Genomic DNA, 23,626 nt, shown 5'->3' with positions numbered 1-23,626 from the left:
AGAGACAGCAGGCGTGTCTAGAGTCTAGCAAGAGTTACCTGAATATAGAAAGAGACCTGTGCGAGAATACAAAAGTGGCCAAGCTGAAGCACAGCTGGCGGGTAACCCAATATAACATGTTTGAAAGAGAGAGGTGGGGACGGCCTAGGTTTTGTTGCAGAGAGGCGCCGTGAGACAGGACTGTAGGTGCAAGAGCAGGCAGATTTTTGCGATGATGTTCCTGAGGGAGAAGTCTTGTGCAAGAAAGAGTGTGTGTGCCTGAAGGGAAGAAAGGGAATGTGGCGGTAGTACTTTAACGATCAGCACCGCTACCAGAGCCAGTAGCCCCCGTGGTGGCCTCCTTGGTTGGGTTTGCGCCATCCTCGTCCGCCCGGTGCGAAAGATGGAGCGACGAGGACGAGGATTGCGAGTTGGGTAGATCCTTTCCACCCACAACGGGCGAATCGGACGGGCTGAAGGGGCTGAACATGAACGCGTTCGGATCGCGATTGTAGCCTCCCGAAAACGGATCGGGTCGCTTGTTGGCAGAACCTTGATTGACATTGAAACCGGACCCGGCCCCAAAACCGTCTACGTCGCCGTCTCGATGCTGCTGCTGCATGGCCTGCAGTCGCTGAGCCAGTGCGGCACGCGACGTCTCGTCAAAATCCAGGCTGGCAAGGGCATCCGCTAACTCGGATTCCGACAGCGGCGGCATCCCGGAAAAGTCGTCCGGCTGCTGCTGTTGGTGTTGCTGGAGCGGGAACATCGGTCGTGAACGAGATCCATCCTGCGGTCCAAATGCCTGTTCGGAGGACGCACCTCGTTGGTCAAAGTCGAATCCTTGATTCGAGTGCGAGCTGCCACCACCACCACCATTGCTGCCATAGCCTGGGCCGGTCATGACTCCGTTCGGACCCATGGGAAGCAGACCAGAGTTCTGAGAGGATGCAAACCCAGGCTGGCCACGGAAGGGGGTTTGCTGCTGCTGCTGCTGTTGTGGTTGGAAGTGCGGGAGTTGGGGTGGATGCTGCTGTTGCTGGTGTTGTTGACTTTGAAGGAACGACGGTAGAGGTGCTCGCTGTCCCATGCTAGGAAGGCCCTGGCTACCGTGTACGGGCGGAGCAGCACCAGCGCCGAGATTCGCCGCGGCGAGCTGCCTTGCCAGCGTCGAAAGAGGATCGTTGGCTAGACCACCTGCGCCTCCGAGACCGAATCCGGGCGGGCCTCTCTGCACAGGTCCCTGGGCTTGAGCCTGCGCCTGAGCTTGTACCGCACTGAGAGCGTTGCCAAGTCCAACGAGCTGCGCGAGCTGAGACTGACTGAGACCAGCAAGCGCGCCCAGCTGGGCATACTGCGCCATATTCTGCGCAGCTGCGGCGGCTGCTTTGTCGCCCTGGCTGCGTCCCCAGCTGAGGCGAATCTTGGAGTTGAGGATGGGGAACCCGTTCATGCGCTGAATGGCATTCTCTGCATCCTGCTTGCGCACATACTGAACAAAGCCGCAACCTTTTCCGGGCGGGATCTTGACGTAGGTGATCTCGCCGAAGTGCTCGAAATACCTCGTGAGCGTGGCTTCCGAGATGAGCGACGACAAGCCGCCCACGAAGACAGTCGTGTTGTTCGGATCAGCCGCACTGTCGCCGGGGTTGCCACCACCCCCGCCCTGTTGCGTGGTCGCAGGGGCGGACGAGGGCGTGTGCGAGCGCGCCATGCCAGCAGGCGACGCGTCGCGAGGGCCATCCACGACGTTTCCTGGAAAGCCTCCGTAGAGTGGACCGAAGGAAGCGGGCATGTTGCTGCCGCCAACACCTTCGTAAGGCGATGCGGGTGAGATGGGAGAGACGAGCGAACTAGGATGGGTTGGACTCGACTGCTGACGAAGGTGCGGCTGAGGAGAAACCACCTCAGATCGAGCACCTGGTCCGCCAACGCCCGGCGCGCCGCCATACAAGAAGGAAGGTCCTGCACTCTGAGCCGGGTTATGTGGGCGCGGCATTTGCAGATGCTGCTGACTCGGGTCTCCTGGTGCATTCGGTCCAAGCAGAGGAGGGGGTGGACCTCCGCGATTTTTGGGTGTCGCCGTACTGACGCGAAGCGGACGACCGGGCGAGAGACCATTGGCAGGCGAGACCACGACGCCCTGCATCTCGACAAGGGCACGGTTGCAATCGGCCTCGAGCGCGAACCGCACAAAGCCATAGCCTTTCGAGACGCCCGTGACCGGGTCGGTCATGATCTTGGCCGACTTGGTCGAGTGGAAGGGCGCAGGGCCGATATGTGTGCCAGGCTGGTAGATGCCCTGTGTCTGCTGGGCATGGACCAATGCGGAAGCAAAGGGGTGGTTGTGAGGCCAAGCAGGGGGTTGCAAGAATTGGGACACGAGATCCTCCTCGCGCAGATCAGGACTCAGGTCGCCAACAAAGATGCTGAACTCGGGCTCCTTATTGATACTGCCGACGGGACTCTGTGCGCCGCCAAGGGCCATAGCGTGAGCGGCATTCTCGTGAATGCGGGAGGAGCGTTCGGACATGGACGAGTGCGGGCGATCTGAAGGACCCAGTCCCGAAGGATGCGCCGATGGCGGAAAGTCGAGCGGGCCCATGCCGCCATTGCGAGCTTGCCATGACGGATGCATCGGGGCGGTGTGGTGATGCGACATATGCGACGGAGGAGGAGGGTGGCTGCTAGAGTTGGAAGAATGCTGTTGCGAGGGATGTTGCTGCTGCTGTTGCTGGATATGCTGCTGTTGATGGTGATGCTGGGGTTGAGAATGCTGATGTGAGGTCTGGAAATTGTGCTGAAGATGCGGAGGCGCGTTTGCCAAGTGCTGAGCCTCGGAAAAGTAACGAGGAGAGGTGACGTTGCTCCTGGGAGGCGGTGACGAGGCAGGGTGGGAGCCAGATGGTGATCTGACTTGGTGTTGAGCCGAACGCTCGACTTCGTGCAACAGACCTGGACTGAAGAGAGGAGGGCGCGAAAGAGGCGACGAGCTGCGGGCAGTGTTGAACGTCTGGCGTAAACGACTGGCCTGATCGAGGCCCGTCCTAGAAGGGGCAAAGTTGCTGCCTGAGGTTGTGCTCGAAGCGTTGCTGTGCAGACTCGAGATGCTGTTGCTCATGGCGGTGTTGCTCGAACCGTTGTTGTTGGGGTTGAACATGCCGGTGAAGCCCATAGATTCGTGTCCAAGCTGCGTGTTGGCGCTTGCACTGGATGGTGGGAGGTTGACAGTCGCGTCCCCTTCATCCGACGATACGTTTCGAGAGAGTTGAGATCTACGAACTCCTGTCAAGCGGTCCACGTCGTCGGAAGGGTACTGGGAGAGGTTGAAGGGAGGCATGCTCTGCGATGGGGCATCGGTCGCCATGATAGAGGGCAAGGGACCGAGGAGCGCGACAGGCACGGCTGTCGACGCAAACGCCAATGACGATCAGTTGCTGGGATAAAGAGCCGTGCTGAGGTACAGCACGTGGATGACAGGTGGATCCTAGCGAGCAAAGATCCGTTGGCGGTTCTCTGAGAAGAGATGAAGGGTGGAGCGATGATTGGTCAAGAGGATCCGAAGAGATCGAGATGCCGGAGTAGAGCAAGCGAAATGAAGTAGAGTTAAATGAAAGCAGAGCTTGCGGTGAGAAGAAGTACAGAGTCGAGAGGCTTTGTTGTACAAAAGCGTGTGAACGATCGAGAGGGCCGGGAGCCGTGCTAGTCCGAGAAAGCGTTGGTGTTGCGTGCAGGGCGATCGGAGAGGCTGAAAAAAATTCTTGACGAAGACGAGGAGATGTACAACAAAGAGGTGGTCGGGGTGCGTTGCTGTACAGGTGGTATACTGAGGATGAGTTGCTATGCTGTGCTTGCCCAGAAGCTTTGTATGGTACACCAGGGAGTATGGAGCCGCGCTAGTATGGATGCAGTGCGGATGGTATCGACGATTCTATGACAACGAGCTCTGGACCACAAGGAAACCGAGGATCAGATTTCCGATGTGTGTTGAGCGCAAGCAGGAAACGGGTGCGTACGGGACACCGTGTGTTGATCGCTCGGGAAGGACCCAATCGAAAGGTATAGATGGAGAGGGATGATGGTTGATGAAAGAGGTGAGCTTGGACAAGCGGGACGGCGAACGACGACGAAGAGCATCTATCGACCCTCGCCTTTTTTCGCTTTCAGTTTTTCCCCCCCTTCTGTGGCGCCCACGGAATGAAAAAAAAAATGGGGCTGAGAAGAAAGCGGTCTGCTGTCGCCACGCCCAGAATAGCGAAGCGAGCGGTAGAGTCAATGCGTGCGCGACCAGAGCTAGAGGTGAAAATAGAGGCGCCTTCCCGTGGAACAGAGTGCGCAGTCGATCAGCGCCGCCATTTCCAAGTTGCCGCGGTCGGTGTGACTCTGCCAAGAAGCGGCGAGAACCCTTCTTGCTTTGCCCTGCTCCAAAAAAGAAAAAAAATTCTTATCCTTGTTTGCTTGTCCTTGTTTTCTGCCATGAAGAGAGTTTTTCTTGGTTGCCGCTTAGCAATGCGAAGAAAGTCGACACGTTTGCGCGACCCGTAAATTCACTCATGAAAGCGTGTTTTTAATTTTGGGTTTGGTTTCATTTGAATTTCGTTTGTAACCGAAACTACAAAGTACGCCATACCCGAATACAATGGCCTTGGTTTGTTCTGAAAGCGGCGCTGTTTCTATTGACCCCGTGGCAAGCTCGAGTGCGCTGTTCAGCTTGTCTTTGCTCAACTCGCGACCCACGAGCAGACGAGGGATCGACAGACAAACAAATCGTCTTCTTGCAGGCATTGGCCACTGCTCTAGGATCTAACAAGTTGATCGCTTTTCTGTTGGTGTGAGACCGGGCGATTGCACAACTTGCCGCTCGCATTCCTCCGTGCGTACAGTATCTTCAATGATGGCCGACCTGAACGTCAGGGTCCGAGTACAGCTGCACCTCGCACGGATCTCTCTATCTTTGGCACCTCTAGCTTGGGCGGGGTCCTGCTTTCCGTAATCACTACCATCTACTTTCCCTCACAGCTGCCTGACTGACATCCCCCGTTGAACACTATTCCTCCGACAAGATGGGTTGCTTTGGGTTCTTCAGCAAAAACAGATGCGGCGATGCTGCTTCGGTCAAGACCGACAGCACGCTGGTCGAAGCAGCCGCTTTCGACTCGGACAAGGGCCGCAAGCTTGCTCAGGCTGCTACTGCTTCTGCTGGCGCTGCTCCCTATGCCAAGCCTGATGTGACAGGTCCACGCTTGGCTGCACTACGAAAGCTCATGGATGAAGAGAACGTCGACTTCTACCTTGTGCCCACTGGCGATGCTCATGCCACCGAGTACACCGCTGCCTCCGACATGAGGCGCGTGTGGATCTCGGGCTTCACAGGCTCAGCCGGCGACGCCATCATCGGCAAGGACTCTGCCCACCTGTTTGCTGACGGCCGATACCACATCCAGGCTGCCGACCAGCTCGACGACAACTGGACGCTGCACAAGGTCGGTGTGAGCGGTGTGCTCAACTGGCCTGCTTGGCTCGTAGAACAGGCCAAGCAAGGCACCAGGGTCGGCCTTGACCCAGCCCTGACCAGCTACACGCAGGGAAAATCGCTTGTCGAGGCTCTGGAACAGAAGCAGGCCTCTGTCGTCTTCCCTTCGCGCAACCTCGTCGATGTTGTCTGGGGCTCCGACCGCCCCGCTCCTGTCGTCTTCCCAGTCTACGAGCACGAGCTCAAGTACGCTGGCAAGCCCGCTGCAGCCAAGATTGCGGATGTGAGGAAGGATCTCGAGTCGCAGCCTTCCGGCTCTGCCTACTTCCTCTCAGCTTTGGACGAAGTTGCCTGGGTGCTCAATCTTCGCGGTGCTTCCATTCCATGCCATCCCGTCTTCCCTGCCTACCTGTTCATCAGTGTAGACCGTGCGGTGCTCTTCATCCGTCCCGAGCTGCTGCCCGAGGGCAGCGACGCAGATAAGTATATTCGCGATGCGCTCAAGATCACTGTGGAGCCGTACGACGCGGTCTGGGCCTACCTTCGACGCTGGGTGTCGGAAGGGTCGGAGGTGCAAAAGCTGGTCTCTGGTGAGAAGCTGTCGTACGCAGTGGCCAATGCAGTTGGCGACGAAAAGCTGGCGCTGCTCGACCCGTCTCCGGTTGCGCTTCGCAAGGCGGTCAAGAACGATGTCGAGCTCGAGGGCTTCCGCACCAGCCACGTCCGTGATGGCGCAGCCTGGGTGCGATGGGCGGCCTGGCTCGAGGACCATGTCAAGGTCAAGCGGTCTACTATTGACGAGTGGCAAGCCGCTGTCAAGTTCCAGGAGTATCGCAAGCAGGTCGCTCTGTATGCTGGGGACAGCTACGACGCCATCTCGGCTACGGGACCCAATGCAGCGTTACCGCACTACGAGACCCCCGAGAAGGGCAGCCGCGTGATCGACCGAGAGACGCCCTACCTCAACGACTCGGGCGCTCAGTACCACGACGGCACGATCGACTGCACGCGAACGGTGCACTTTGGTCGACCGAGTGCCGAACAAAAGCGTGCCTATACGCGCGTACTGCAAGGCCACATCCGTCTGAGCGAGGCCAAGTTCCCCGCTGGCACCACGGGCGTTCAGCTGGATCCCATCGCTCGCCATGCGCTTTGGCAGGATGGCTACGACTACCGCCACGGTACCGGACACGGCATCGGCTCATTTATGGACGTGCACGAGGGACCGCAAGGCTTCTCGACCATGTCTGGCGGATCCAAGAAGCCGGTGCCGCTGGAAGAGAACATGGTGCTAACCAACGAACCCGGGTTCTACGAGGAAGGCCACTTTGGCATCCGCACTGAATCGCTTTTGGCGGTCAAGCGCATCGAGACGCACCGTGACTTTGGCGGAGTGGCGTGGTACGGATTCGAACGCATCACGCAGGTGCCCATCGCTACCAACTTGGTCGACTTTAGCTTGCTTTCATATTCGGAGGCTCGCTGGCTCAAGGAACACAATGCCGAGGTGCGCAAGAAGCTGCTGCCGCTCCTCAAGGATGACAAGCGGGCGGTGCGCTGGTTGCGAAGGCAGTGAATAAGCACCGTGAGCGTGTCCGTCGTTCCCCCATTAGCAATCACAGTTGAACAGATGCATCCCGAGAGGGAGATGCGTCGGTGAAGATGCACTGGTCTGTGGATCATACTGGGACACTTCTACGCCAACCATCGTTGATCGATTGCCAGCAGCGGTCGACAGGTACACCAATGCGTGTGTGATCATTGACCTCTTCTCTGACTCTTGAGCGGTCCGCTGCACTCTTCATCTCTGGGACAACGTGTCCCTGCTGGCCAGCCTACCGAAAGCAATGCCAACGCGCGCTTGACAGCAGGGCCGCGCACTCGATTGTTCCACCGCCGGCCTTCCAGCTTGATCTGTTGGCATGGAGACGATCAAGTCGATGCCAAGCGGGTCAAGGCAGTAAGGAAGGAGATGTACGATGTTTTTGCCTAGGTCGGTACTGACCCTTCGGGATAGGCTCGCGCTGCCATTGGCCAACGTCTTGATTCTCCAGGCAGAGTAGGTGTTATGCCGTCTCGCATCGACGTTGCAGTGAACTGGCCCTTCGTTACAGTTGTGTTTGTGTCCGATGCAAGCAAGAGCGCCATCTCGAAGCCAAGAGAAAATCCAAGCCCTGCAGGACAAGAGAGGTGGGCTCCGGCGTTGTAAAGATTCGCTTCAAGAAAAAGACGCCGCTTGACCGACAGCGTTGGTCTGACCGGTTGGGAAGAAACGATGGCTCAGAGTGGGGAAAGGATGCTTACACAGCGCATGTGCCGTTCCCAGGTTGCATTCGTTCTTGTCGCCATCTGTGCGGGCTGCACGCTGATGACTTGCGCATTTGAGTTGCATTATTTTCCTTCCTTTTTGTCTGCTCTCGCGGTGCACGGACGGTTGCTGTGCGTCATCAATGCATCTTCTCTCGGCCAAAAATTGTTCGATGTCGCCGTGGGCCGCCCGGTTGCAGGACGCGAGAGAGAAGCACACAACAGGCCAGACTCTGCATCTCGCCGCCAGTTTCGGCGTGGCCGAATGTGCTTTGATGGCTCGTCCTGCCGTTGAGACCTGCCGAAAATAAAGTCGGCCGGCCTGTCCGTTGTGTTTGTCGCTCAGTGAGAGTTGCTTGCTCCTCGTTGATTTCACCTTCCGTCCATCGAGTGCATTCAACAAAGGCTAACGGTTCCAGACAACTCTGATCCTCTTTCCTCTTCACCACCATCCTTCCAACGCCAACGTTCCCAAGACCCGCCCCTTTCCTGCCCTTCCTTCCCACTCGAGTCGGCATTCACGATGCGCTCAACCCTTGCTCTCAGGCAGATCGCCGTCTCGGCTTCGCGCTCCTCAAGCCTCGCCGCCCCTCGAGCTGTCGCTGCTCCGCGCATCGGCTCTCTCTCCTCCGCCTTTAAGCGCGATGGTGGCGCCCTTCGACTCCCCACCGCCGTAAGGGGCCTTGCCACGGATTCGGCGCAAGACTTCGACCCGCACGCGCCCACCGCCATGGACAAGATGGAGCCGCCCAAGCCTGGTGCCGACTTTAACGTAGTCATCATCGGCGCCGGAAACATCAACTTTGGTTCGGACGAAGGTCCCTGGAATCACTCTTTCCGACTCGAGCACAAGCTTGGCCCACGTCTCAAGGTGGTTGCGCTCATCGACCCTTCGGCTGCGCGTGCAGAGTCTGTGCTCTCGGTCAAGCGCAACTCGTTCGTGCTTTCCGCCTACAAGGACACCGTTGTGTACCCTACTTTCGCCGACTACGTCGCTAGCGTGTCGCCCGAAAAGCGCCCCCACGCCATTTGGGTGGGAAGCCCTCCCGCGTTCCGTGGAGGCGAGCAGCCCGGTCGCGACCTCGAAAAGAAGCTCGTCGAGGCTTTCCCGGACGTTGCGATCTTCATTGAGAAACCCGTCTCGACAGGACCTGTCGCCGACGCTCAAAAGGTTGCGCAGATGCTCGAAAAGGCTGACATTATTGTGTCGGTCGGATACATGCTTCGATACCTCAAGGTGGTCCAAAAGATGAAGCAGATCCTCGAGGAGAACAACCTCAAGGTCATGGCCACCAACGCTCGTTACATTATGGCGTACGAACACACTGCAAAGCTCGACTGGTGGGACAAGAGCCAGACGTGTGGTCCCATTGTGGAGCAGGCCACCCACTTTTGTGATCTCTCGCGCTACTTTGGTGGTGAAGTGGATCTCAGCACCGTGGCTGCCCACTCGCTCGAATGGTTCGAGCCCGCTGGCCACCTGAGCAAAATTCCCGTTGACGAGAGCAAGGTCAAGCCAGACAACCGCATCCCGCGAATCACCAGTGCTACCTGGAAGTACGAGTCCGGCGCCGTCGGATCGCTCACCCATGCCGTTGCTCTGCAGGGGTTCAACTACCAGACAGAGATCGACGTGCTCGCAGACGGATACAGCTTGCGTCTGGTCGACCCGTACAACGCTCCTGCGCTCTACTTCCGCCGTCCCGGTGATGACCACGAGGAGGTGGTGCGATACCAGAACGACGACCCCTTCTTCTCTGAAGTCAACAACCTGATCGATAACATTGAAAAGGGACGTGGTTCCGCGCCTATCCTGTCGTCCTACGACGATGCCGTCAAGACGTATGCGCTCACGTGGGCCATCCGCGAGGCTTCGGAGAAGTCGGCCAAGAAGCCTAGCCAGTAAAGAGCAAGGACGAAGCTTTGTTTGTTAATGTCGAATGTACTTAGAATTTCAAGGAAGTATTGTGCGACTGTCGCATACTTCGACGTTGAGCGGCCCATGACTGGAAAGCGAGGCGATGAAGAGTGTCGTGAGAACCAGCATTTCCCTGCCACTGAGCGGCATCGGCATCGTACCCCCATTGCAAGGCCATGGTCAAAACAGCTTTTTGCTTGTTTGCGACAAGCTCTTCGGCACGACGCCGAGGACTCACAAAAAACCTACACCGTGTGCACGGACCCTTGCTTTTTCGTGCACAGCGAACTCCACATCGACCCAAACGTACAACCACACGTCTACCTCTTATTTCAACGATTCAACCACGTCCGCATCGCCTACTCCACTGTCGCGGTTGACTCCTTTTCTCCTTCTCGCTCAGCACTTGGATTGGTGGCAACATGGCGTCGAGCAGCACGATCGACATTCCCAGTGTGGTGCTGGACAAGGTCAAGAAGTTCCGATTGACGCCGTCCAAGTCGCCGATCACAGCGCAGGTGTACAAGATCGACAAAAAGACGCTGACGCTCGAGCTGGAAGAGGAGCTGCTGACGGGCCTGCAGAGTGTCGAGGATCTCATCGAAGGTCAGTTTCTACCTCTGTCCCGCGGATGCGCGAGGATGGGTTGGACAGCGGAAGCTGACGTTCTCTTTCGCCGTGTGTGTGCGCGCGTGTGTGTGTACAACGACAGAGCTGCCCGAAAACTCCCCGAGGTTCCTCATCGTCAACTACAAGCTCCAGCACCGCGACGGCCGCGTCTCCTACGTAAGCAAACCCCGCATCCGCACCCGCACCCATTCTGCCACCTCATCCTCTCCCATTCCGCCCGCCACTCTGCCCCCAAGTCCTCTCAGCACCCGCTCTCCACCACCTCTCCATACTGACACCCTGACCATGTGCTTCTGTCGCAACTCAAACCCGTATGCGCGACCAGCCGCTGTTCCTGCTCTACTGGGCCCCACAAACATCCTCGCTCGACCAGTCGACACTGTACGCGTCGGCGCTGAGCAACTTCAGCGTCAAGGCCGACGTCGCCAAAGTCGTCGATGTCCGCGAGGGCGAGCTGAGCACCCAGCAGCTCGACGATCGCCTGGGCGCCTGATCCCAGCGTCATCCGATCCCATGCAAGCGCGAGATCAGCACGCCACGCGTGGGGCCAAAGGTTCGTCCCCACGCGCGACACCAACGCTGCCCTAGCAGCCCATTGTATATAGATAGAGCAATCACAGTCTGCGGCGGGTGATAACGAAGACGGACATGCACACACGCCACGGCCTGACACAATTCCTGATCCGGACCTCAGCACCAACACCCGTCCAACGACTGCGCATACCAGAGATGATGCGATCTTGCAATTACGTGTAGGAATAATACATTCTCCACCCATCACGAGCTGTCCATCCTTCCCTTCCCACCTGGCCCGAATCGGCACCTTTTTAACGTCTATGATATCTACTTTGTTTACTTCTTGCCTCCGTGATGAGTCTTTTTCTTCCCTCCGCCTCCACCTCCGCTTCCGGCTCCTGTACCTGCAGCTGCACCGCGAGCTGCGGATGCCGCACTCGGCGCCGACTTCGCCTTCGCCTGTGGCGGAGCGTGCAAGCTATCGGCAACACTAGGCGGAGCGTGCATACTCTGCGCTGCCGACCCGGTCGCCTTTGGACCCTTCTTCGCTCCGTCCTCTGCACCGTTGGGGCCCTTCTTCGCTCTATCTGTCGCGCCTGCCTTTGGACCCCTGGGCGGCGCAGCAGACGCCTCTTCGACCGGCGTGAGCAGCTTGGCCAGGGCACCCAGGTCGGCGGCGATCCTGGGCCTTCCCGCGGGCTGCGCTTTGGCCGACACGTCCTCCTTGCTGGACCACCGGCCATAGGGTGTGCGGGCAGGAGGAGGCAGCTTGGCATGCGCATGTGCGGACTCGGGCTCGGGCGACAAGCTTGCCGACTTGGCCCGGCCGGCAATGCGGATCCCGAGCGACCCATTGTCGGCATTGTTCGAGGCGCCGCCCTTGTGGGCGGACGACGGGAAGAGCTCCCTCGCGGCACCTTTGTGCCCACCGCTCACTTTGCGCGCCCCGGTGTTGTGATCGTTCGACGCTGCGTGCTTGGACCGACTCTTGCCCGTGACACCTTCCGCCCTGCGCCAAGTCTTGTCCTCACCGCCGCTGTCTGCTTTACCTGTGCCGTTGCGGCCGGGTTTTTGAGTACCCTTGTCCTTCTCGACTTGCGCTGGAGCAGCTGGAGCAGCACTAGGCTTGGACGGCGACAGCGTCACACCCCAGTCGTCGAGGTCGGGTAGCTCGTCGTCAAGCTCATCGTCATCCGCCGCCCAGTCTAGCGACGCCATCTTCTGATGAGTCGGCTCCGGGGTCGCTGGGACAGAGTCCTTCGCCTTGGCTTTCTCTCCTTCCGTTTGCGCACCAGTCGGGGCAGCAGCAGCGACAAGGCCAGGCTCGGCCAACGTTGGATCGGATTGCTGTCCAGGCAAGCCAACTTTGGGCTCGGCAGGCGACGAAAAGAGATCGTCCTTGATCGTCGGAATGCTCTGCACTCGGTTGGCAACGGGGGTCTGTTGCACATCGACTTTGCAGCCATCCGAGGCTGTTGCCTTGGACACTGCTGCGGGCTTGTCGGATTTGGTTTGGTCCAGAGCCACCTTGTCGAGTCGACGCGTCAACTCGTCTGCGGTCGTCGCGCTGCTCTTTCCAGCAAAGGTCGACGTGGGCAGCGAGACGGTAGCAGCTGTCGTTGTGTTGGCGTTGGTGCTCGCTGAAGGTTCGACAGCTGCCGACATTTTGACCTTGTCCACATCCTTGTCCTTGCTCTGGCTCGCTCTCCGGCCACGGATGCGTTCCGACTTGTCCCTCTTGAGCGAGCGCTTCATCTCCAGGGTGCCTGGCTCTACCTGTAGACTGTCGGACTTCGGCTCCTCCCCGGCTGCGACACTGCTGGTATCATGCTTCTTGCCCACTTTCCGTTCCCTCGTGCCTTTGGGTCTGTCGTTCTCGACATCCGCATCTCCGTCCGAATCGTCCGACGCCAACTGCGAGCGTGCTATCGCCGGTGAGGGACGCTGATCATTCGCAAGCAGGGCACCCGCATTCGACTTGGACGGCGACGTACCGAGCTTTGGCGCACTCAACGAAGGCGATTTCTGCAGGTGGTGGTCGGCAGGACCATCGAGCTGTGGCGACTTGGCGAGCATGCGATGTGTTGGAGACGGCGTGCGCGACTTGGCGTAATCGATCGTAGGCGGGGGAAGGGGATTCAAGTTGTGCGCCCGTCTTTCCTTGCTTGATTGCTTGGCGCGGTTCTGGAGGTCTTCGAACATCTGCACATCGTCCTTGTGTTCGTCGTCGTCGTCGCCACTCCAGTTGACCTCGAGCGTAGAGGCAGAGGGCAGATTGGAGAAAAGCGAGGCCTTGCGAGGCTCGTTGGATGCGTGAGAGCCCCAGCCAAAAGCATCGAGACTGCGGGAAGGCGCTTTGCCATGCGCACCGTTGTCTTGGTCAGAGGATGGAGAGTCACAACCAAGAGCAGGCGTTGGAGGAACGACGTTCCCATTCCAGTCGCCATCGTCGTCATACTCTGCTGGATGATCTGGACCATCGATCCTAAATGACCCAGCCACCGTTGCAGAGGACTGTGTAGATGCAGGGTAGTCCTCTTCAGCTCTTTCCTCGAGTTCCTGCATGACGCTGATCTCCTGGCCCAGACTGAGTTGTAGACCGTTGGGACGGTGACTAGGTCGTTTGCGGTCGAGACCAGTCTGAACGCCAAGCAGATTGCTGGAGGAGAAGCCGGAGCCGATGGTGTGCGAGGTTGTTGAGCCGGAAGCTTGGGATCCAGAGCTGTCATTGGTGGCGGAAGACGAAGCAGGTTTGGGTGCCCACATGCTGGCACTTGTGCCGAGACCGGAGCGTGTGTTACGGACGCGGTCGAGCATGGCATCGATCTGGGCATTTCCTTGGTTGTTGGAGGAATGGGAGCCGAAACCTAGTGGCTCGGAATGCAGATCGCTGCGGCCAGATTTGAGAGGCGAGCCGATAGAGGCATTGGAGGCGGCCCGGCCACGTAGATTCAGAGCTTCGTTGAGTGGGCTGCGAACGTTGTCTGGACTGGGTGCAAGAGGTACGGGTGCTTTCAAAGGAGTGAGGCCAAGACCCAGGCCGCTGGCGCGAGCGGCTTCTCCCGTCTGAGCAGGGGTGGAATGAGGATAGGCAGGATAGTGTGGAGTGGCGGGTGTCTGAGGACCTCCTCGCTGCGAGAGCTTGAGCGGCGTTTCGGGGATGGGATGCGAGGCACTGAGAGGAGTGCGAGTGTTGAGGGGCGAGGTGGAGCTGTTGTTGCGAGCAGGACTGGTGAGAGGTAGTGGCGAGGGTAGTTTGGCACCTGGTCTGCGGATGCCTTGAGAGGGCGTTGTGCGAAAGGGGGATACGGCAGCTTTCGAAGTGGGGGAAGGAGTTGAAGCTGGTTTGGCGGTGGAATTGGAATCTGGTTGATGGTCTGTGGCAGTTTTGGGAGGTGGTGTCTGCTGAAGAGCGTGAGCCATGTCGATGCGCTCGAGCAACGAGCGAGAGCTGGTGTCTTGGGAAGTAGAGGATTGACGTCCTGGGGTGACGGGTGAGAGTTTGTGTGTTGAGTTTGGAGAAGCTGGAGGAGGCGAAGCGTGTGTTGAGGGCTGCGGCTTGGGAGCGTAGATGCTCTGTGTGGAGCCACCGATCCAGCCGTCCTCGTCTGTTTCGAGATCCATGATTGGGGTCTTGGTGGCGGACATCGCGTTTTGTAAGTTCCTACGTCCGGAAGGGTCGCAAATAGATGGTTGCTGGAAGCGCGCTGTGCGCGGGGTGGATGCTTGCGCGAGTGAGTTGGTGCTAGAGCATGAGACGCGAGTGAAGTGTACCGAGGAAGAGACGAGGCGCGGGCAAGCCGATGCGGTTCGCGCGGCGAAAGGCGAAGGGCCGATGGAGCAGATGAAGCAATCAGGCGAAGCGCATAGTTCCGAGAAAGAAAGAGAGAGAGAGAGGGAGAGAGAGTGAGAGCGAGAGCGAGAGTGAGAGCGAGAGAAAGAATGTGTAGGTTGTGCGTGTAGGCGTGTAAGCGTCGGGAAGTCGAAGCAGTTGGTTGCTGCGAGGGAGCGAGCGAGACGAAGGAAGAACAAGCTAACAAACAGCCGGATTTGGCCCACAAAGACCCAAATAGAATTAGACGATCAAGTTGAATAAATAACACGCAGCATTTCCACGCAGCATTTCCACTTCGTCTTCGACGAAGATCAACTCGCCCCTGCTGTTCTTCCCTCAGCACCGCCATGTATCCTTCGCTCTTACACACTACACAGCGCCCGCATACATAGGCCTGTAGCTACTGCAGGTCGATGCGCTGAGCCCATTTGCTCCGTAGCTGCCGCCGGCTTCGGATCCTCTGCCACACAAGCATGGGTCTCATCAACCTCGTCCTCAAAGCCGTCATCCTCGTCCTCGACCTTCGCGATACCTACCACGCGCTTGATACGGTCAAGCTCGACGAAATCGCACGCAGTGAGCGCCAGGTGCTTGTTCGCAACGCACAAGACGGCACCAAGCAGTTGGCCACACGCAAACGCGTCGGCACTTCGAAACGCAAGGCAGCTGTCAGGTCGGCGCTCACCACCGTGCTCGTTTGGAATCTGTTCAACAAACTCGAGCCGCTCTGCGATCGCACCATCGCCTGGTTCGTGCCGTTCTATGACACGTTCAAGACACTCTTACTCGTCTGGATGCTCTTCACCAGGAGCTACGGCGCTTCCATCCTCGTCTTTCGCATTTTGGCCCCCATCATTCGGCCATATGAGCCCGTCTTTGATGCCATCTTCGTCCTGGCGTTGGCATTGTCCATCTGGATCTCGAAGCTTCTTGCACCGACCGCAGCGAAATGCGCGAAACTTGCGCATAATCTTCGGTCCACCTTGCAGCAAAACGCCGGATCCGATGCCATACCACCGGCGCCCTCACTAGTGCCTGCACCATCCAGTCAAGGCAGAGCTCCTCAACGCAAGGCTTCCGCCACATCGATCCGAGGCAAAGCAGGAAAGAGGCCACCACCGCCGCCATCACCACCTGCTTCCAACAAAATATCTCCAGCTTCTGCAGCAGCAGCATCCTCTGCAGGCAAGAGTAACCCACAGCGCCAAGCCAACATTGCCGTAGCAAAGGCACGCCAGGTGCTTCCGGGCAGGGCTTCCAATGGCAGCCTTGCCGCAACGCGACGAGTGCTGCAGGAGCTCCCTGTTCCCAGTCACGCTTTCGATTCGGTCAAAACGCAAGCAGGTCCGTCAGCCTCATCTCCGGCCCCGGAAACAAACAACGCCACCTCCGGCCATGCTGCTTCGGGCAGCGGTAACAATGCTATGGCTGTCAAGACAGAGCCATCCGATCCCACCTTTGCCCCTTCAGCCGCAACTCTGGGCGCACCACCTACACCGCCAACCGGCCTTCAGAACTACGCCTTCATTCCGGGGCTGACACCTCAGCGATCCGGACCCGCCTCGTTCGCATCGCCTACGCCACACTTTCCTGGTGGATTTGCCTTTTCGGCTGCAGCTTCGACCAGCGCCAACCGTTTTCAGGCGTCAGCTCGAGTTCCGCTCACAACACAGATGGCCCCTCTGTCTCTTGCTTCCCAAATCGCGGCCCCGCTGGGAGCACCACACCTACGCGGATCGCCCAATGTTGTATCGGACAGTATACCGACACACGAGAGCGTCACTTCTGCCAAGGATGACCGCATCGTGCCACCACCATTTCAAGCTGCAGTTGTCCGCAAGGTGGCATCCCAGCGCTCACTCAAGAGCAAGGCTGCTAAGAGCACGCAACAAAACGGCAACAAGGCAGCGACCGTCTCGAACGATAGAAAGCGCGCCCGCTCAGATGATGCCTCTGGTGGAGAGGTAGGTGAATCAGAAGGGCCAGCTTCGAGCTCGTCTTCGCCCAGGAAGCGGGTCAAGTCTGTTGCCGGTCAAGACACAATCCGCAAGAGAGTAGCTGGCTCTGTGACGGCTGCGAAGGCTCGAACGAAACCTGCGACCTCGACGAACGGTCAGGCTGCAACTTCAGGGGGTAGCATCGCCACGCGCAAAAGAGATGGAACAAATGGCACCACGTCGACGGCGACGCACAAATCGACGGTGCCTGCTCGGTCGGCTTCTGCATTAAAATCGGTGAATGGCAACACAACAGCAGGAAAGTCTGGCTCAATCGAGGAAAAAGCAAAGGCTACGACAACTAGCTCAAAAGCCACATCGGCAAAAGTATCAGCACATAGAACGGCGGTCAAGAAAGCGCCCAGCACGAGCAAGTCTCGCAGTAGTTCCACTGAGGCTGCTGGAGGAGCGGAGCAGCCGCCACCGCAGCGCCTTACACGTAGTCGCACCAAGCAGAACCTCCTCGATTGACGTGGCGCAACTCACTCACTCATGTTTATGTCTTATCTCATTACACAATAAAAGTATCTAGCATGAGCATGTCAACATTGCAAGTACTCCGCAGTGTGATGCGAATGTGATCCAGGTCCTAGAACGCCATGCAGTTGTAAGAGAAACTCTGATGCGCACCTTCTTGCCATCTTGCCAAGGTTTGCCCGATCCCACTGATTCCGATTTAAATTTTCGAGCCTCTACTGGTTTTTTTTTTTTCTGACTGCGGACTCCTGGTTTTTTCTTCTTGTGTTTCGCTTCTTCCGAACAAAGAATGCTTACTCGCTTGCTTGCTTCATTTCCTTAACCTCCTTCACATCACATCGATCCTATCACACCCAATTGCTACACAGAGCGGTCGACTTCGACCTGATCTCTGATGTGTCTCTTCTCTTCAGCATGAACCGCTCCATCACAGGCGCTTGGGCCAACCAGCGCAACAGGATATCCTTGAATAGCCCTCTCCCACCTTCTTCGCCATCCTCTTCCTCGGCTGCATCCAATATACCCGTTCCACCTCCCCCCGGATCAGCCGCTGCTGCTGCCTTGGCTAGACAGCAGCAGGCGCAAGCTCAGCAGCAGAACGGAGACAACCCGTCGTCAACCCAGAACCAAGCAGATGCCGACTCATCCGCTGCAGCGGCTGTTTCTCCGATTGCGAGCGGCTCGACGCGGCAGAGTTCGCCCAACCCTGCCTTGATCGCATCTACCTCTTCGCCTGTCAAGCGCAAGTCGCGCTCTTCACGCATCGAAGGAAGCGGCTCGGCTGGCCCCTCTACAGCATCTTCATCGTCCAAGCGACCCAAAGGTCTCATCTCCAAGCTTGTGAATACCGCCGAGAAATATACCCCTCCAGCCACTCGTCTGGCCGATCTCGGTGGCATCTCCCACGCTATCGAAAAGATTCTGGAACTCATTGCTATGCCCTTGTGTCACCCCGAGATCTACGCGCACACCGGTGTCAAGCCTCCTCGCGGTGTATTGCTGCACGGCCCCCCAGGATGTGGAAAGACCATGCTTGCCGGCGCAGTGGCAGGAGAGCTCGGTGTGCCGTTCCTCTCGATCTCGGCGCCTTCTGTCGTTTCTGGGACCTCGGGAGAGTCGGAGAAGACGATCCGCGACACTTTCGACGAAGCCGCTTCCATCGCACCTTGCATTCTCTTTATCGACGAGATCGATGCCATTACGCCCAAGCGAGAGACGGCTCAGCGAGAGATGGAACGCCGCATTGTCGCTCAGCTTCTCACCTCTCTCGACGACCTCAGTTGGGAAAAGACTGACGGAAAACCAGTCATGATCATCGGCGCCACCAATCGACCCGACAGTCTTGATCCTGCCTTGAGACGAGCAGGACGTTTCGACCATGAAATCGCAATGGGTGTTCCCGATGAGGACGGTCGTGAACAGTAAGTTTCCATCCACTCAATCACCCTTCCTCCTTACATGCGCTTTGTGCCTGGCTGTAGCTGCAGACAAGTCGAGAGTTTGCATGATGCAGAACATACACAACACGCTAGCGGCAATGGGCCGTGCTGTGCGTTTTGGCCTTCGGGCCTCCCATTCAAGTCCCTGATCTCCGACCTTATCTGCAGTACAACAGCCAGTCTCGTATGATCCTGCGCATAACAGAGAGAGAAATGGCGAGAGCTGACATTTGTACTTCTCGACTATTTGCCCCAAAAGAATCTTGCGAGTGCTCGCGCAAAAGCTTCGTCTCTCTGGAGACTTTGACTTCCGCGCGCTGGCCAAAGCCACACCCGGCTATGTTGGCGCCGATCTCACCGCTTTGACTTCGGCTGCAGGCATCATTGCGGTCAAACGCATCTTCCAGCAGCTTAGCGAACATGACTCGCTTCCATCCAGTCTATCAGCTGAACGCATCTCTCAGGCTATCGGCCTGCATACCCCCCACGTTCAGCAAGATGCAGCAGCCACTGGTGATGTCGACATGGACGATCCCGATCTGGCAGCGGCGGTTCTTGTGGTACAGGACACACCGGAAGCTGCACAAGCTCTTCCAGACGCAGCTGTTGCAGCTGCAGCGACGGAAGTCGGTAGTGATACCCCGGGCGCATCCACGGGCGCAGCGACACCTGTTACTGCTGCTGGTGACGGCACACCGACGCCAGTGTCCACCTCTGTCGCGCCCTCCAACGTCCGCCCTTCAGCCACTTTCTTTGAGGCCCTTCCTGAAAATGTACGCGACTCGTCGATCGCCTCGTTCCTCAAGAACCACCCTTTGCCTCTCACAGACGCACAGCTCGCACCTCTCGCCATCACCAACGCCGACTTCCTCGTGGCGCTTCCCTCTGTGCAGCCCTCCTCCAAGCGCGAGGGCTTTGCTACCGTGCCGGACGTATCCTGGGCCGACGTCGGTGCCCTGCACTCGACACGCGACGAGCTGTCCATGGCCATCGTGGAGCCCATCAAGCGACCCGAGCTGTTCCGCTCGGTCGGTGTCTCGGCCTCTTCCGGTGTGCTCCTCTGGGGCCCGCCCGGTTGTGGTAAGACGCTGCTCGCCAAGGCGGTTGCCAACGAGTCGCGCGCCAATTTTATTTCGGTCAAAGGACCCGAGCTGCTCAACAAGTACGTCGGTGAATCGGAAAAGGCAGTGCGTCAGGTGTTCGCGCGCGCACGAACATCGTCGCCGTGCGTCATCTTCTTTGACGAGCTCGACGCGCTTGTGCCGCGTCGAGACGACTCGCTCTCGGAAAGTTCGAGCCGAGTGGTCAATACACTGCTCACCGAGCTGGACGGGCTCGAGTCGCGCGTACAGACGTACGTCATTGCTGCCACCAACCGACCGGACATGATCGACCCTGCCATGTGCCGACCCGGTCGACTCGACAAGCTGCTCTACGTCGACCTGCCCAAGCCCGACGAACGCCTCGAGATTCTCCGGACCATCACGGGCAAGACTCCCCTGAGCGATGAGGTGGATCTACAGAGCATTGCACATGACGCTAAGCTCGAGGGCTTCTCTGGAGCCGACTTGGCAGCGCTGGTGCGCGAAGCCGCTGTGCTGGCATTGAGGGAGACTATCCTGTTCCGCAACTCTCAGTCTACCCCTGCTCCCGCATCAGGGTCGGCGAAGAAGGCCAAGAAGGCCGAGCAGGAGGGCGTCAAGGTGTTGGTCATGCAGGCGCATTTCGTCGCGGCGCTGGCCAAGATCCAGCCCTCTGTCTCGGCGCAGCAGCGACGCAAATACTTGTCGCTCAGGCAGAAGCTGCAGGGTTCGGTACCGATTGATGCTGGGTCGAGTGGGGGCGGCAGACGAGCGAGATTCGAGGGTGAGGGCGAGGGCGAGGACGGCAGTGGTCCGACTCCTGCAGTCTAGATGTAATATTGTGTATTTGTATTTCGCTAATTGAATCAGACAATCAGGTTTGCGATACTGGTGTGCGTGAGTAGAACATGAGATGAATGGGACGGAAAGATCATTACAGACCAGGGCTGCAGTGGACAAGAAGAGGGGCGCACGGGTCTACTGCCACCACCACGCCCCTACAGCTGAATGGGCTCGTTGTAGCCGGCACACCACGTCTCGTCAAGTTCCAAGGACCACTTGGGGAGGCGGTAGATCCTCACGCGTGCACACCCGTGCTTCCTGGCCGTGTCGCCGCGAGGCTGGTCGACGTGGATCTCGAGCTGTTCGTCCAGCGTGACGATCTGGCCGTGCTCGCCGGCGAAGAGAACAAAGTTGGTGCCCGACCCGTCGATGTACCCTTGCAGCCGAGACGGGTTCGGGGCCGAGAGGTTGGTGTCGAGCTTGAGCAGCGTGTCGAAGCATGCTTTGGCGCGGTGGTCGTGTGCGGCCGATGCGGCGTGCTGATCGCAGAGGGTGTGGTACGCGTGGTTGGAACGGTGCAGGCCGAAGGCGCCCGTGGGGTTGTGGCAACCCTGGGGGCCGCAGCCGGGCTGCATGCCGGGAAAGGGGTTCGGGTGCTGGGCGGCGGACAAGAGAGGGTTGGAGGAAGCGGGCAGCGCGAGGATGCTGGTACTGGCGATCGAGAGGAACGCAAGGAGGGTGCTGAAGGAGATGTGCATTTTGGGGATCTTTGTTGATTGTGTGGTTGAGAGGTTGAATGTGTTGAGTGATGATGGAGAAGACAAAAACCAGAAAGAAGGAACGCTTTATATCTCTTCTGGCATCGACAGCTCGCTCAGGTTCTCAGGGCCCCACATGAAGCCGACAGGAGACGCTGAGGTGGTTTGCAGCACCGGACCGCTCCCTATCCGCCCAGCGCACGCTCCAGCCCCGTGACGACCGCCTACTCGACGTCGACCATCGCGCGCCACCAAGCAGTGACCACTTTCTCCCCGTCATCACACGTGACCGATACACCACCCTCCAGGATGCAAGCCTCGCCTTGGTGTCCCCACCATCTTCCTTCCGAATCTCGACCTCTCCTCCCCGCAGGGTGTTAAGGTGAAACAGGGTCTGATTCATCATGAAGAGGGGGGTAAAATTTGCGGTGTAGTGAGTGCGTGTGTTTAGGAGCGCGATATGGAGGACCAAAAGAGAGTCTGTGGTCAAGCATAGCGATGAGATGAGGGATGCTTTTATCTTCGTGTCTTACCGTGCGAGGAACTTTCGTCCTGGCCGGCCTCTCACCGTCGAGATCGAACACTCTCCCGGACCACTCGAAGATGACCCACCGCCACCTCCCAGCCACAAAAGATGCAACACCATCCCACCTTCATACAATTGATGCGTCGCGACACAGAGCGTCCCCGCGCCACCATCCTACCATTCATCTCACAATCTTGCTTCAACCTCATTTTGGTTGCCAAGCATGTGACCATAAAACCACATCACTCCCAGCTCAAGGTTCGTGCACACTTCCGCCACCGACCTTTCTCTCACCACGATGATGCTCGGTTCCGTGCTTTGGGCACCCTTATTCAACTTCGTTCTCGCACGCACGACTGTTTCGGCGACGTCAGCACCGGGGTTCTTTGATAACTCCGCGCACGGTGAAGCCGAGTGGAGCCGGTACTGTTCCCGGTCGAATCTTCGACCGGCAGGGTTGTTGCCGCACGCATGTTTCGTGATTCATGACGACGTTACTACCGCGGCGCACGACTGCTCGCACGACACGCTCGGGTTCGCTTCTGCCTCGGGTCAGGGTAAGTCTGCGTTCGCACTGTTGTCCGAGGGAGGTGGAGCGAACAGCTGACACCCACAGTTGCGTTTCCGCTTAGGCAGACTTTGTTGTGGTCGCTCCAAGGACGGGGGAGGACAGCAAGGTCGAATTCTTCGCGAGCGGCTTCTGGCTGCAGATTCAATTTTCGCACTACACCGGATGTGCAAAAGTTGCGGTCAGAGCTCCGATCAGGACTCCACGGAGAAGCAAGGAGGGTAAAGAGCCGGCTTTGGAACCGTTTCTGCACGGGTTCAGCTGCTTGGGTGCTGAGCCGAAGACATTTATCTTGTGACAGGCTCTCGACGGCAAATTTTTTGCAACCCAGTCTCTCAGCGCCCAGTTTTGCTCTGGCGCCGGGATAGTCCAGATCTGCTTGGCGTTCAATGATGATTGCCTCCACTGTTGAGATCGTCTCTCTATGAGTGTGGAGTTTGTTCGGAGAAATGAAAGTGCTGATGCACGAGCCTACGAGGGTCAGCCCTTCAAGGATAAGGAGACGAGGCTGATTGAATTGTGTCAACGCCAGATGACCCACCTGTGCTACCGACACGTGTCGTGCTTGCTTCATGGCCGACTCCACCTCCGCCATTGCACTCAACAGCGAGTCCACGTTCCAGGGGCACCGCGATGCCAACATCCAAAGAGAGTCTCCGTCCTATTTGTCGCCACGAAACTAACATAGAGCTCAGAGTCCGCTGCAGAGAGTCTGATACGCTGTGCGTTGCTGTTTGCTCTTTCTAGAGTTTGTGCTGCTACCAGACTCATGAGGAACAGCGCTCGTCACGAAGGAGTACGCTGTGGCTGTGGGTGTCAACATGGTCGTGCAGCGAGGTCTACCAAGGTGTGCCCCGGTAAGCTTTTCGAAGAACAAGGGAGACAGGAATTACTCGCAGCCTTTGACTCTATGTCGGTGATCTAGGAGTCTTAGAGCTCTCATGCTTGACTGGCCTCGATGCAATACCTGATTTGCTCATAAGCTGTGCAACGCCGTTTGTCGATCTGAGCCAAGTCTTCATCTTGTTCCGCGTCTGATGAAGTCGCGTTTCGCACCTTGCGCCAAGCTTCACGTAAGCGTTTGCGCGATCTATGGAATGACACTAGAGCAGCAGATAGTACTCTAGGCACGGATCGCAGCGAATAGTTCATCTGTTGCACCGTTCGAAGCGATCAGGGATCGCTTTGCCCGACACCCTCTTCAACCAGCGCAGTAGAGTCTTATGGCCCTTGTTCCTTGACTCGTCGGAGCCTGCAGCCTATGCGGCACTGCCAAAACGGTCAGGCTTTACTGAGCGCTATGCGGGGTAGCGAACATGGATATATACTGTCCCTGCC

At 58.0% G+C, this 23,626-nt stretch overlaps 8 protein-coding genes across 8 annotated transcripts; 5 read left to right on the top strand and 3 right to left on the bottom strand.

The window, feature by feature from the left end:
* Positions 1 to 292: 292 nt before the first annotated feature.
* On the bottom strand, positions 293 to 3,346 carry EX895_001733 (uncharacterized protein; the record flags this gene model as incomplete). The annotated part of the gene is made up of 1 exon (XM_029882332.1): positions 293 to 3,346. One exon carries the CDS (start codon positions 3,344 to 3,346, stop codon positions 293 to 295), a length of 3,054 nt encoding a protein of 1,017 aa, XP_029741187.1.
* Positions 3,347 to 5,042: 1,696 nt separating this feature from the next.
* On the top strand, positions 5,043 to 7,028 carry EX895_001732 (uncharacterized protein; the record flags this gene model as incomplete). The annotated part of the gene is made up of 1 exon (XM_029882331.1): positions 5,043 to 7,028. The coding sequence occupies one exon, from the start codon at positions 5,043 to 5,045 to the stop codon at positions 7,026 to 7,028; it is 1,986 nt and encodes a 661-aa protein (XP_029741186.1).
* A 1,254-nt stretch (positions 7,029 to 8,282) lies between these two features.
* EX895_001731 (uncharacterized protein) lies at positions 8,283 to 9,665 on the top strand (the record flags this gene model as incomplete). The annotated part of the gene is made up of 1 exon (XM_029882330.1): positions 8,283 to 9,665. One exon carries the CDS (start codon positions 8,283 to 8,285, stop codon positions 9,663 to 9,665), a length of 1,383 nt encoding a protein of 460 aa, XP_029741185.1.
* Positions 9,666 to 10,099: 434 nt separating this feature from the next.
* EX895_001730 (uncharacterized protein) lies at positions 10,100 to 10,800 on the top strand (the record flags this gene model as incomplete). Its single annotated transcript, XM_029882329.1, has 3 exons — positions 10,100 to 10,283; positions 10,390 to 10,463; positions 10,633 to 10,800. The coding sequence occupies 3 exons, from the start codon at positions 10,100 to 10,102 to the stop codon at positions 10,798 to 10,800; spliced, it is 426 nt and encodes a 141-aa protein (XP_029741184.1).
* A 359-nt stretch (positions 10,801 to 11,159) lies between these two features.
* EX895_001729 (uncharacterized protein) lies at positions 11,160 to 14,471 on the bottom strand (the record flags this gene model as incomplete). The annotated part of the gene is made up of 1 exon (XM_029882328.1): positions 11,160 to 14,471. The coding sequence occupies one exon, from the start codon at positions 14,469 to 14,471 to the stop codon at positions 11,160 to 11,162; it is 3,312 nt and encodes a 1,103-aa protein (XP_029741183.1).
* Positions 14,472 to 15,131: 660 nt separating this feature from the next.
* On the top strand, positions 15,132 to 17,126 carry EX895_001728 (uncharacterized protein; the record flags this gene model as incomplete). Its single annotated transcript, XM_029882327.1, has 1 exon — positions 15,132 to 17,126. The coding sequence occupies one exon, from the start codon at positions 15,132 to 15,134 to the stop codon at positions 17,124 to 17,126; it is 1,995 nt and encodes a 664-aa protein (XP_029741182.1).
* Positions 17,127 to 17,546: 420 nt separating this feature from the next.
* On the top strand, positions 17,547 to 20,484 carry EX895_001727 (uncharacterized protein; the record flags this gene model as incomplete). The annotated part of the gene is made up of 2 exons (XM_029882326.1): positions 17,547 to 18,553; positions 18,831 to 20,484. The coding sequence occupies 2 exons, from the start codon at positions 17,547 to 17,549 to the stop codon at positions 20,482 to 20,484; spliced, it is 2,661 nt and encodes an 886-aa protein (XP_029741181.1).
* Positions 20,485 to 20,651: 167 nt separating this feature from the next.
* Positions 20,652 to 21,194, bottom strand: EX895_001726 (uncharacterized protein; the record flags this gene model as incomplete). The annotated part of the gene is made up of 1 exon (XM_029882325.1): positions 20,652 to 21,194. The coding sequence occupies one exon, from the start codon at positions 21,192 to 21,194 to the stop codon at positions 20,652 to 20,654; it is 543 nt and encodes a 180-aa protein (XP_029741180.1).
* Positions 21,195 to 23,626: the final 2,432 nt, after the last annotated feature.

The sequence above is a fragment of the Sporisorium graminicola genome, chromosome SGRAM_12 (genome assembly GCF_005498985.1).
Source record: "Sporisorium graminicola strain CBS 10092 chromosome SGRAM_12, whole genome shotgun sequence".
Classification (NCBI taxonomy): domain Eukaryota; kingdom Fungi; phylum Basidiomycota; class Ustilaginomycetes; order Ustilaginales; family Ustilaginaceae; genus Sporisorium; species Sporisorium graminicola.
This window is presented reverse-complemented; position numbering and strand designations above follow the sequence as displayed.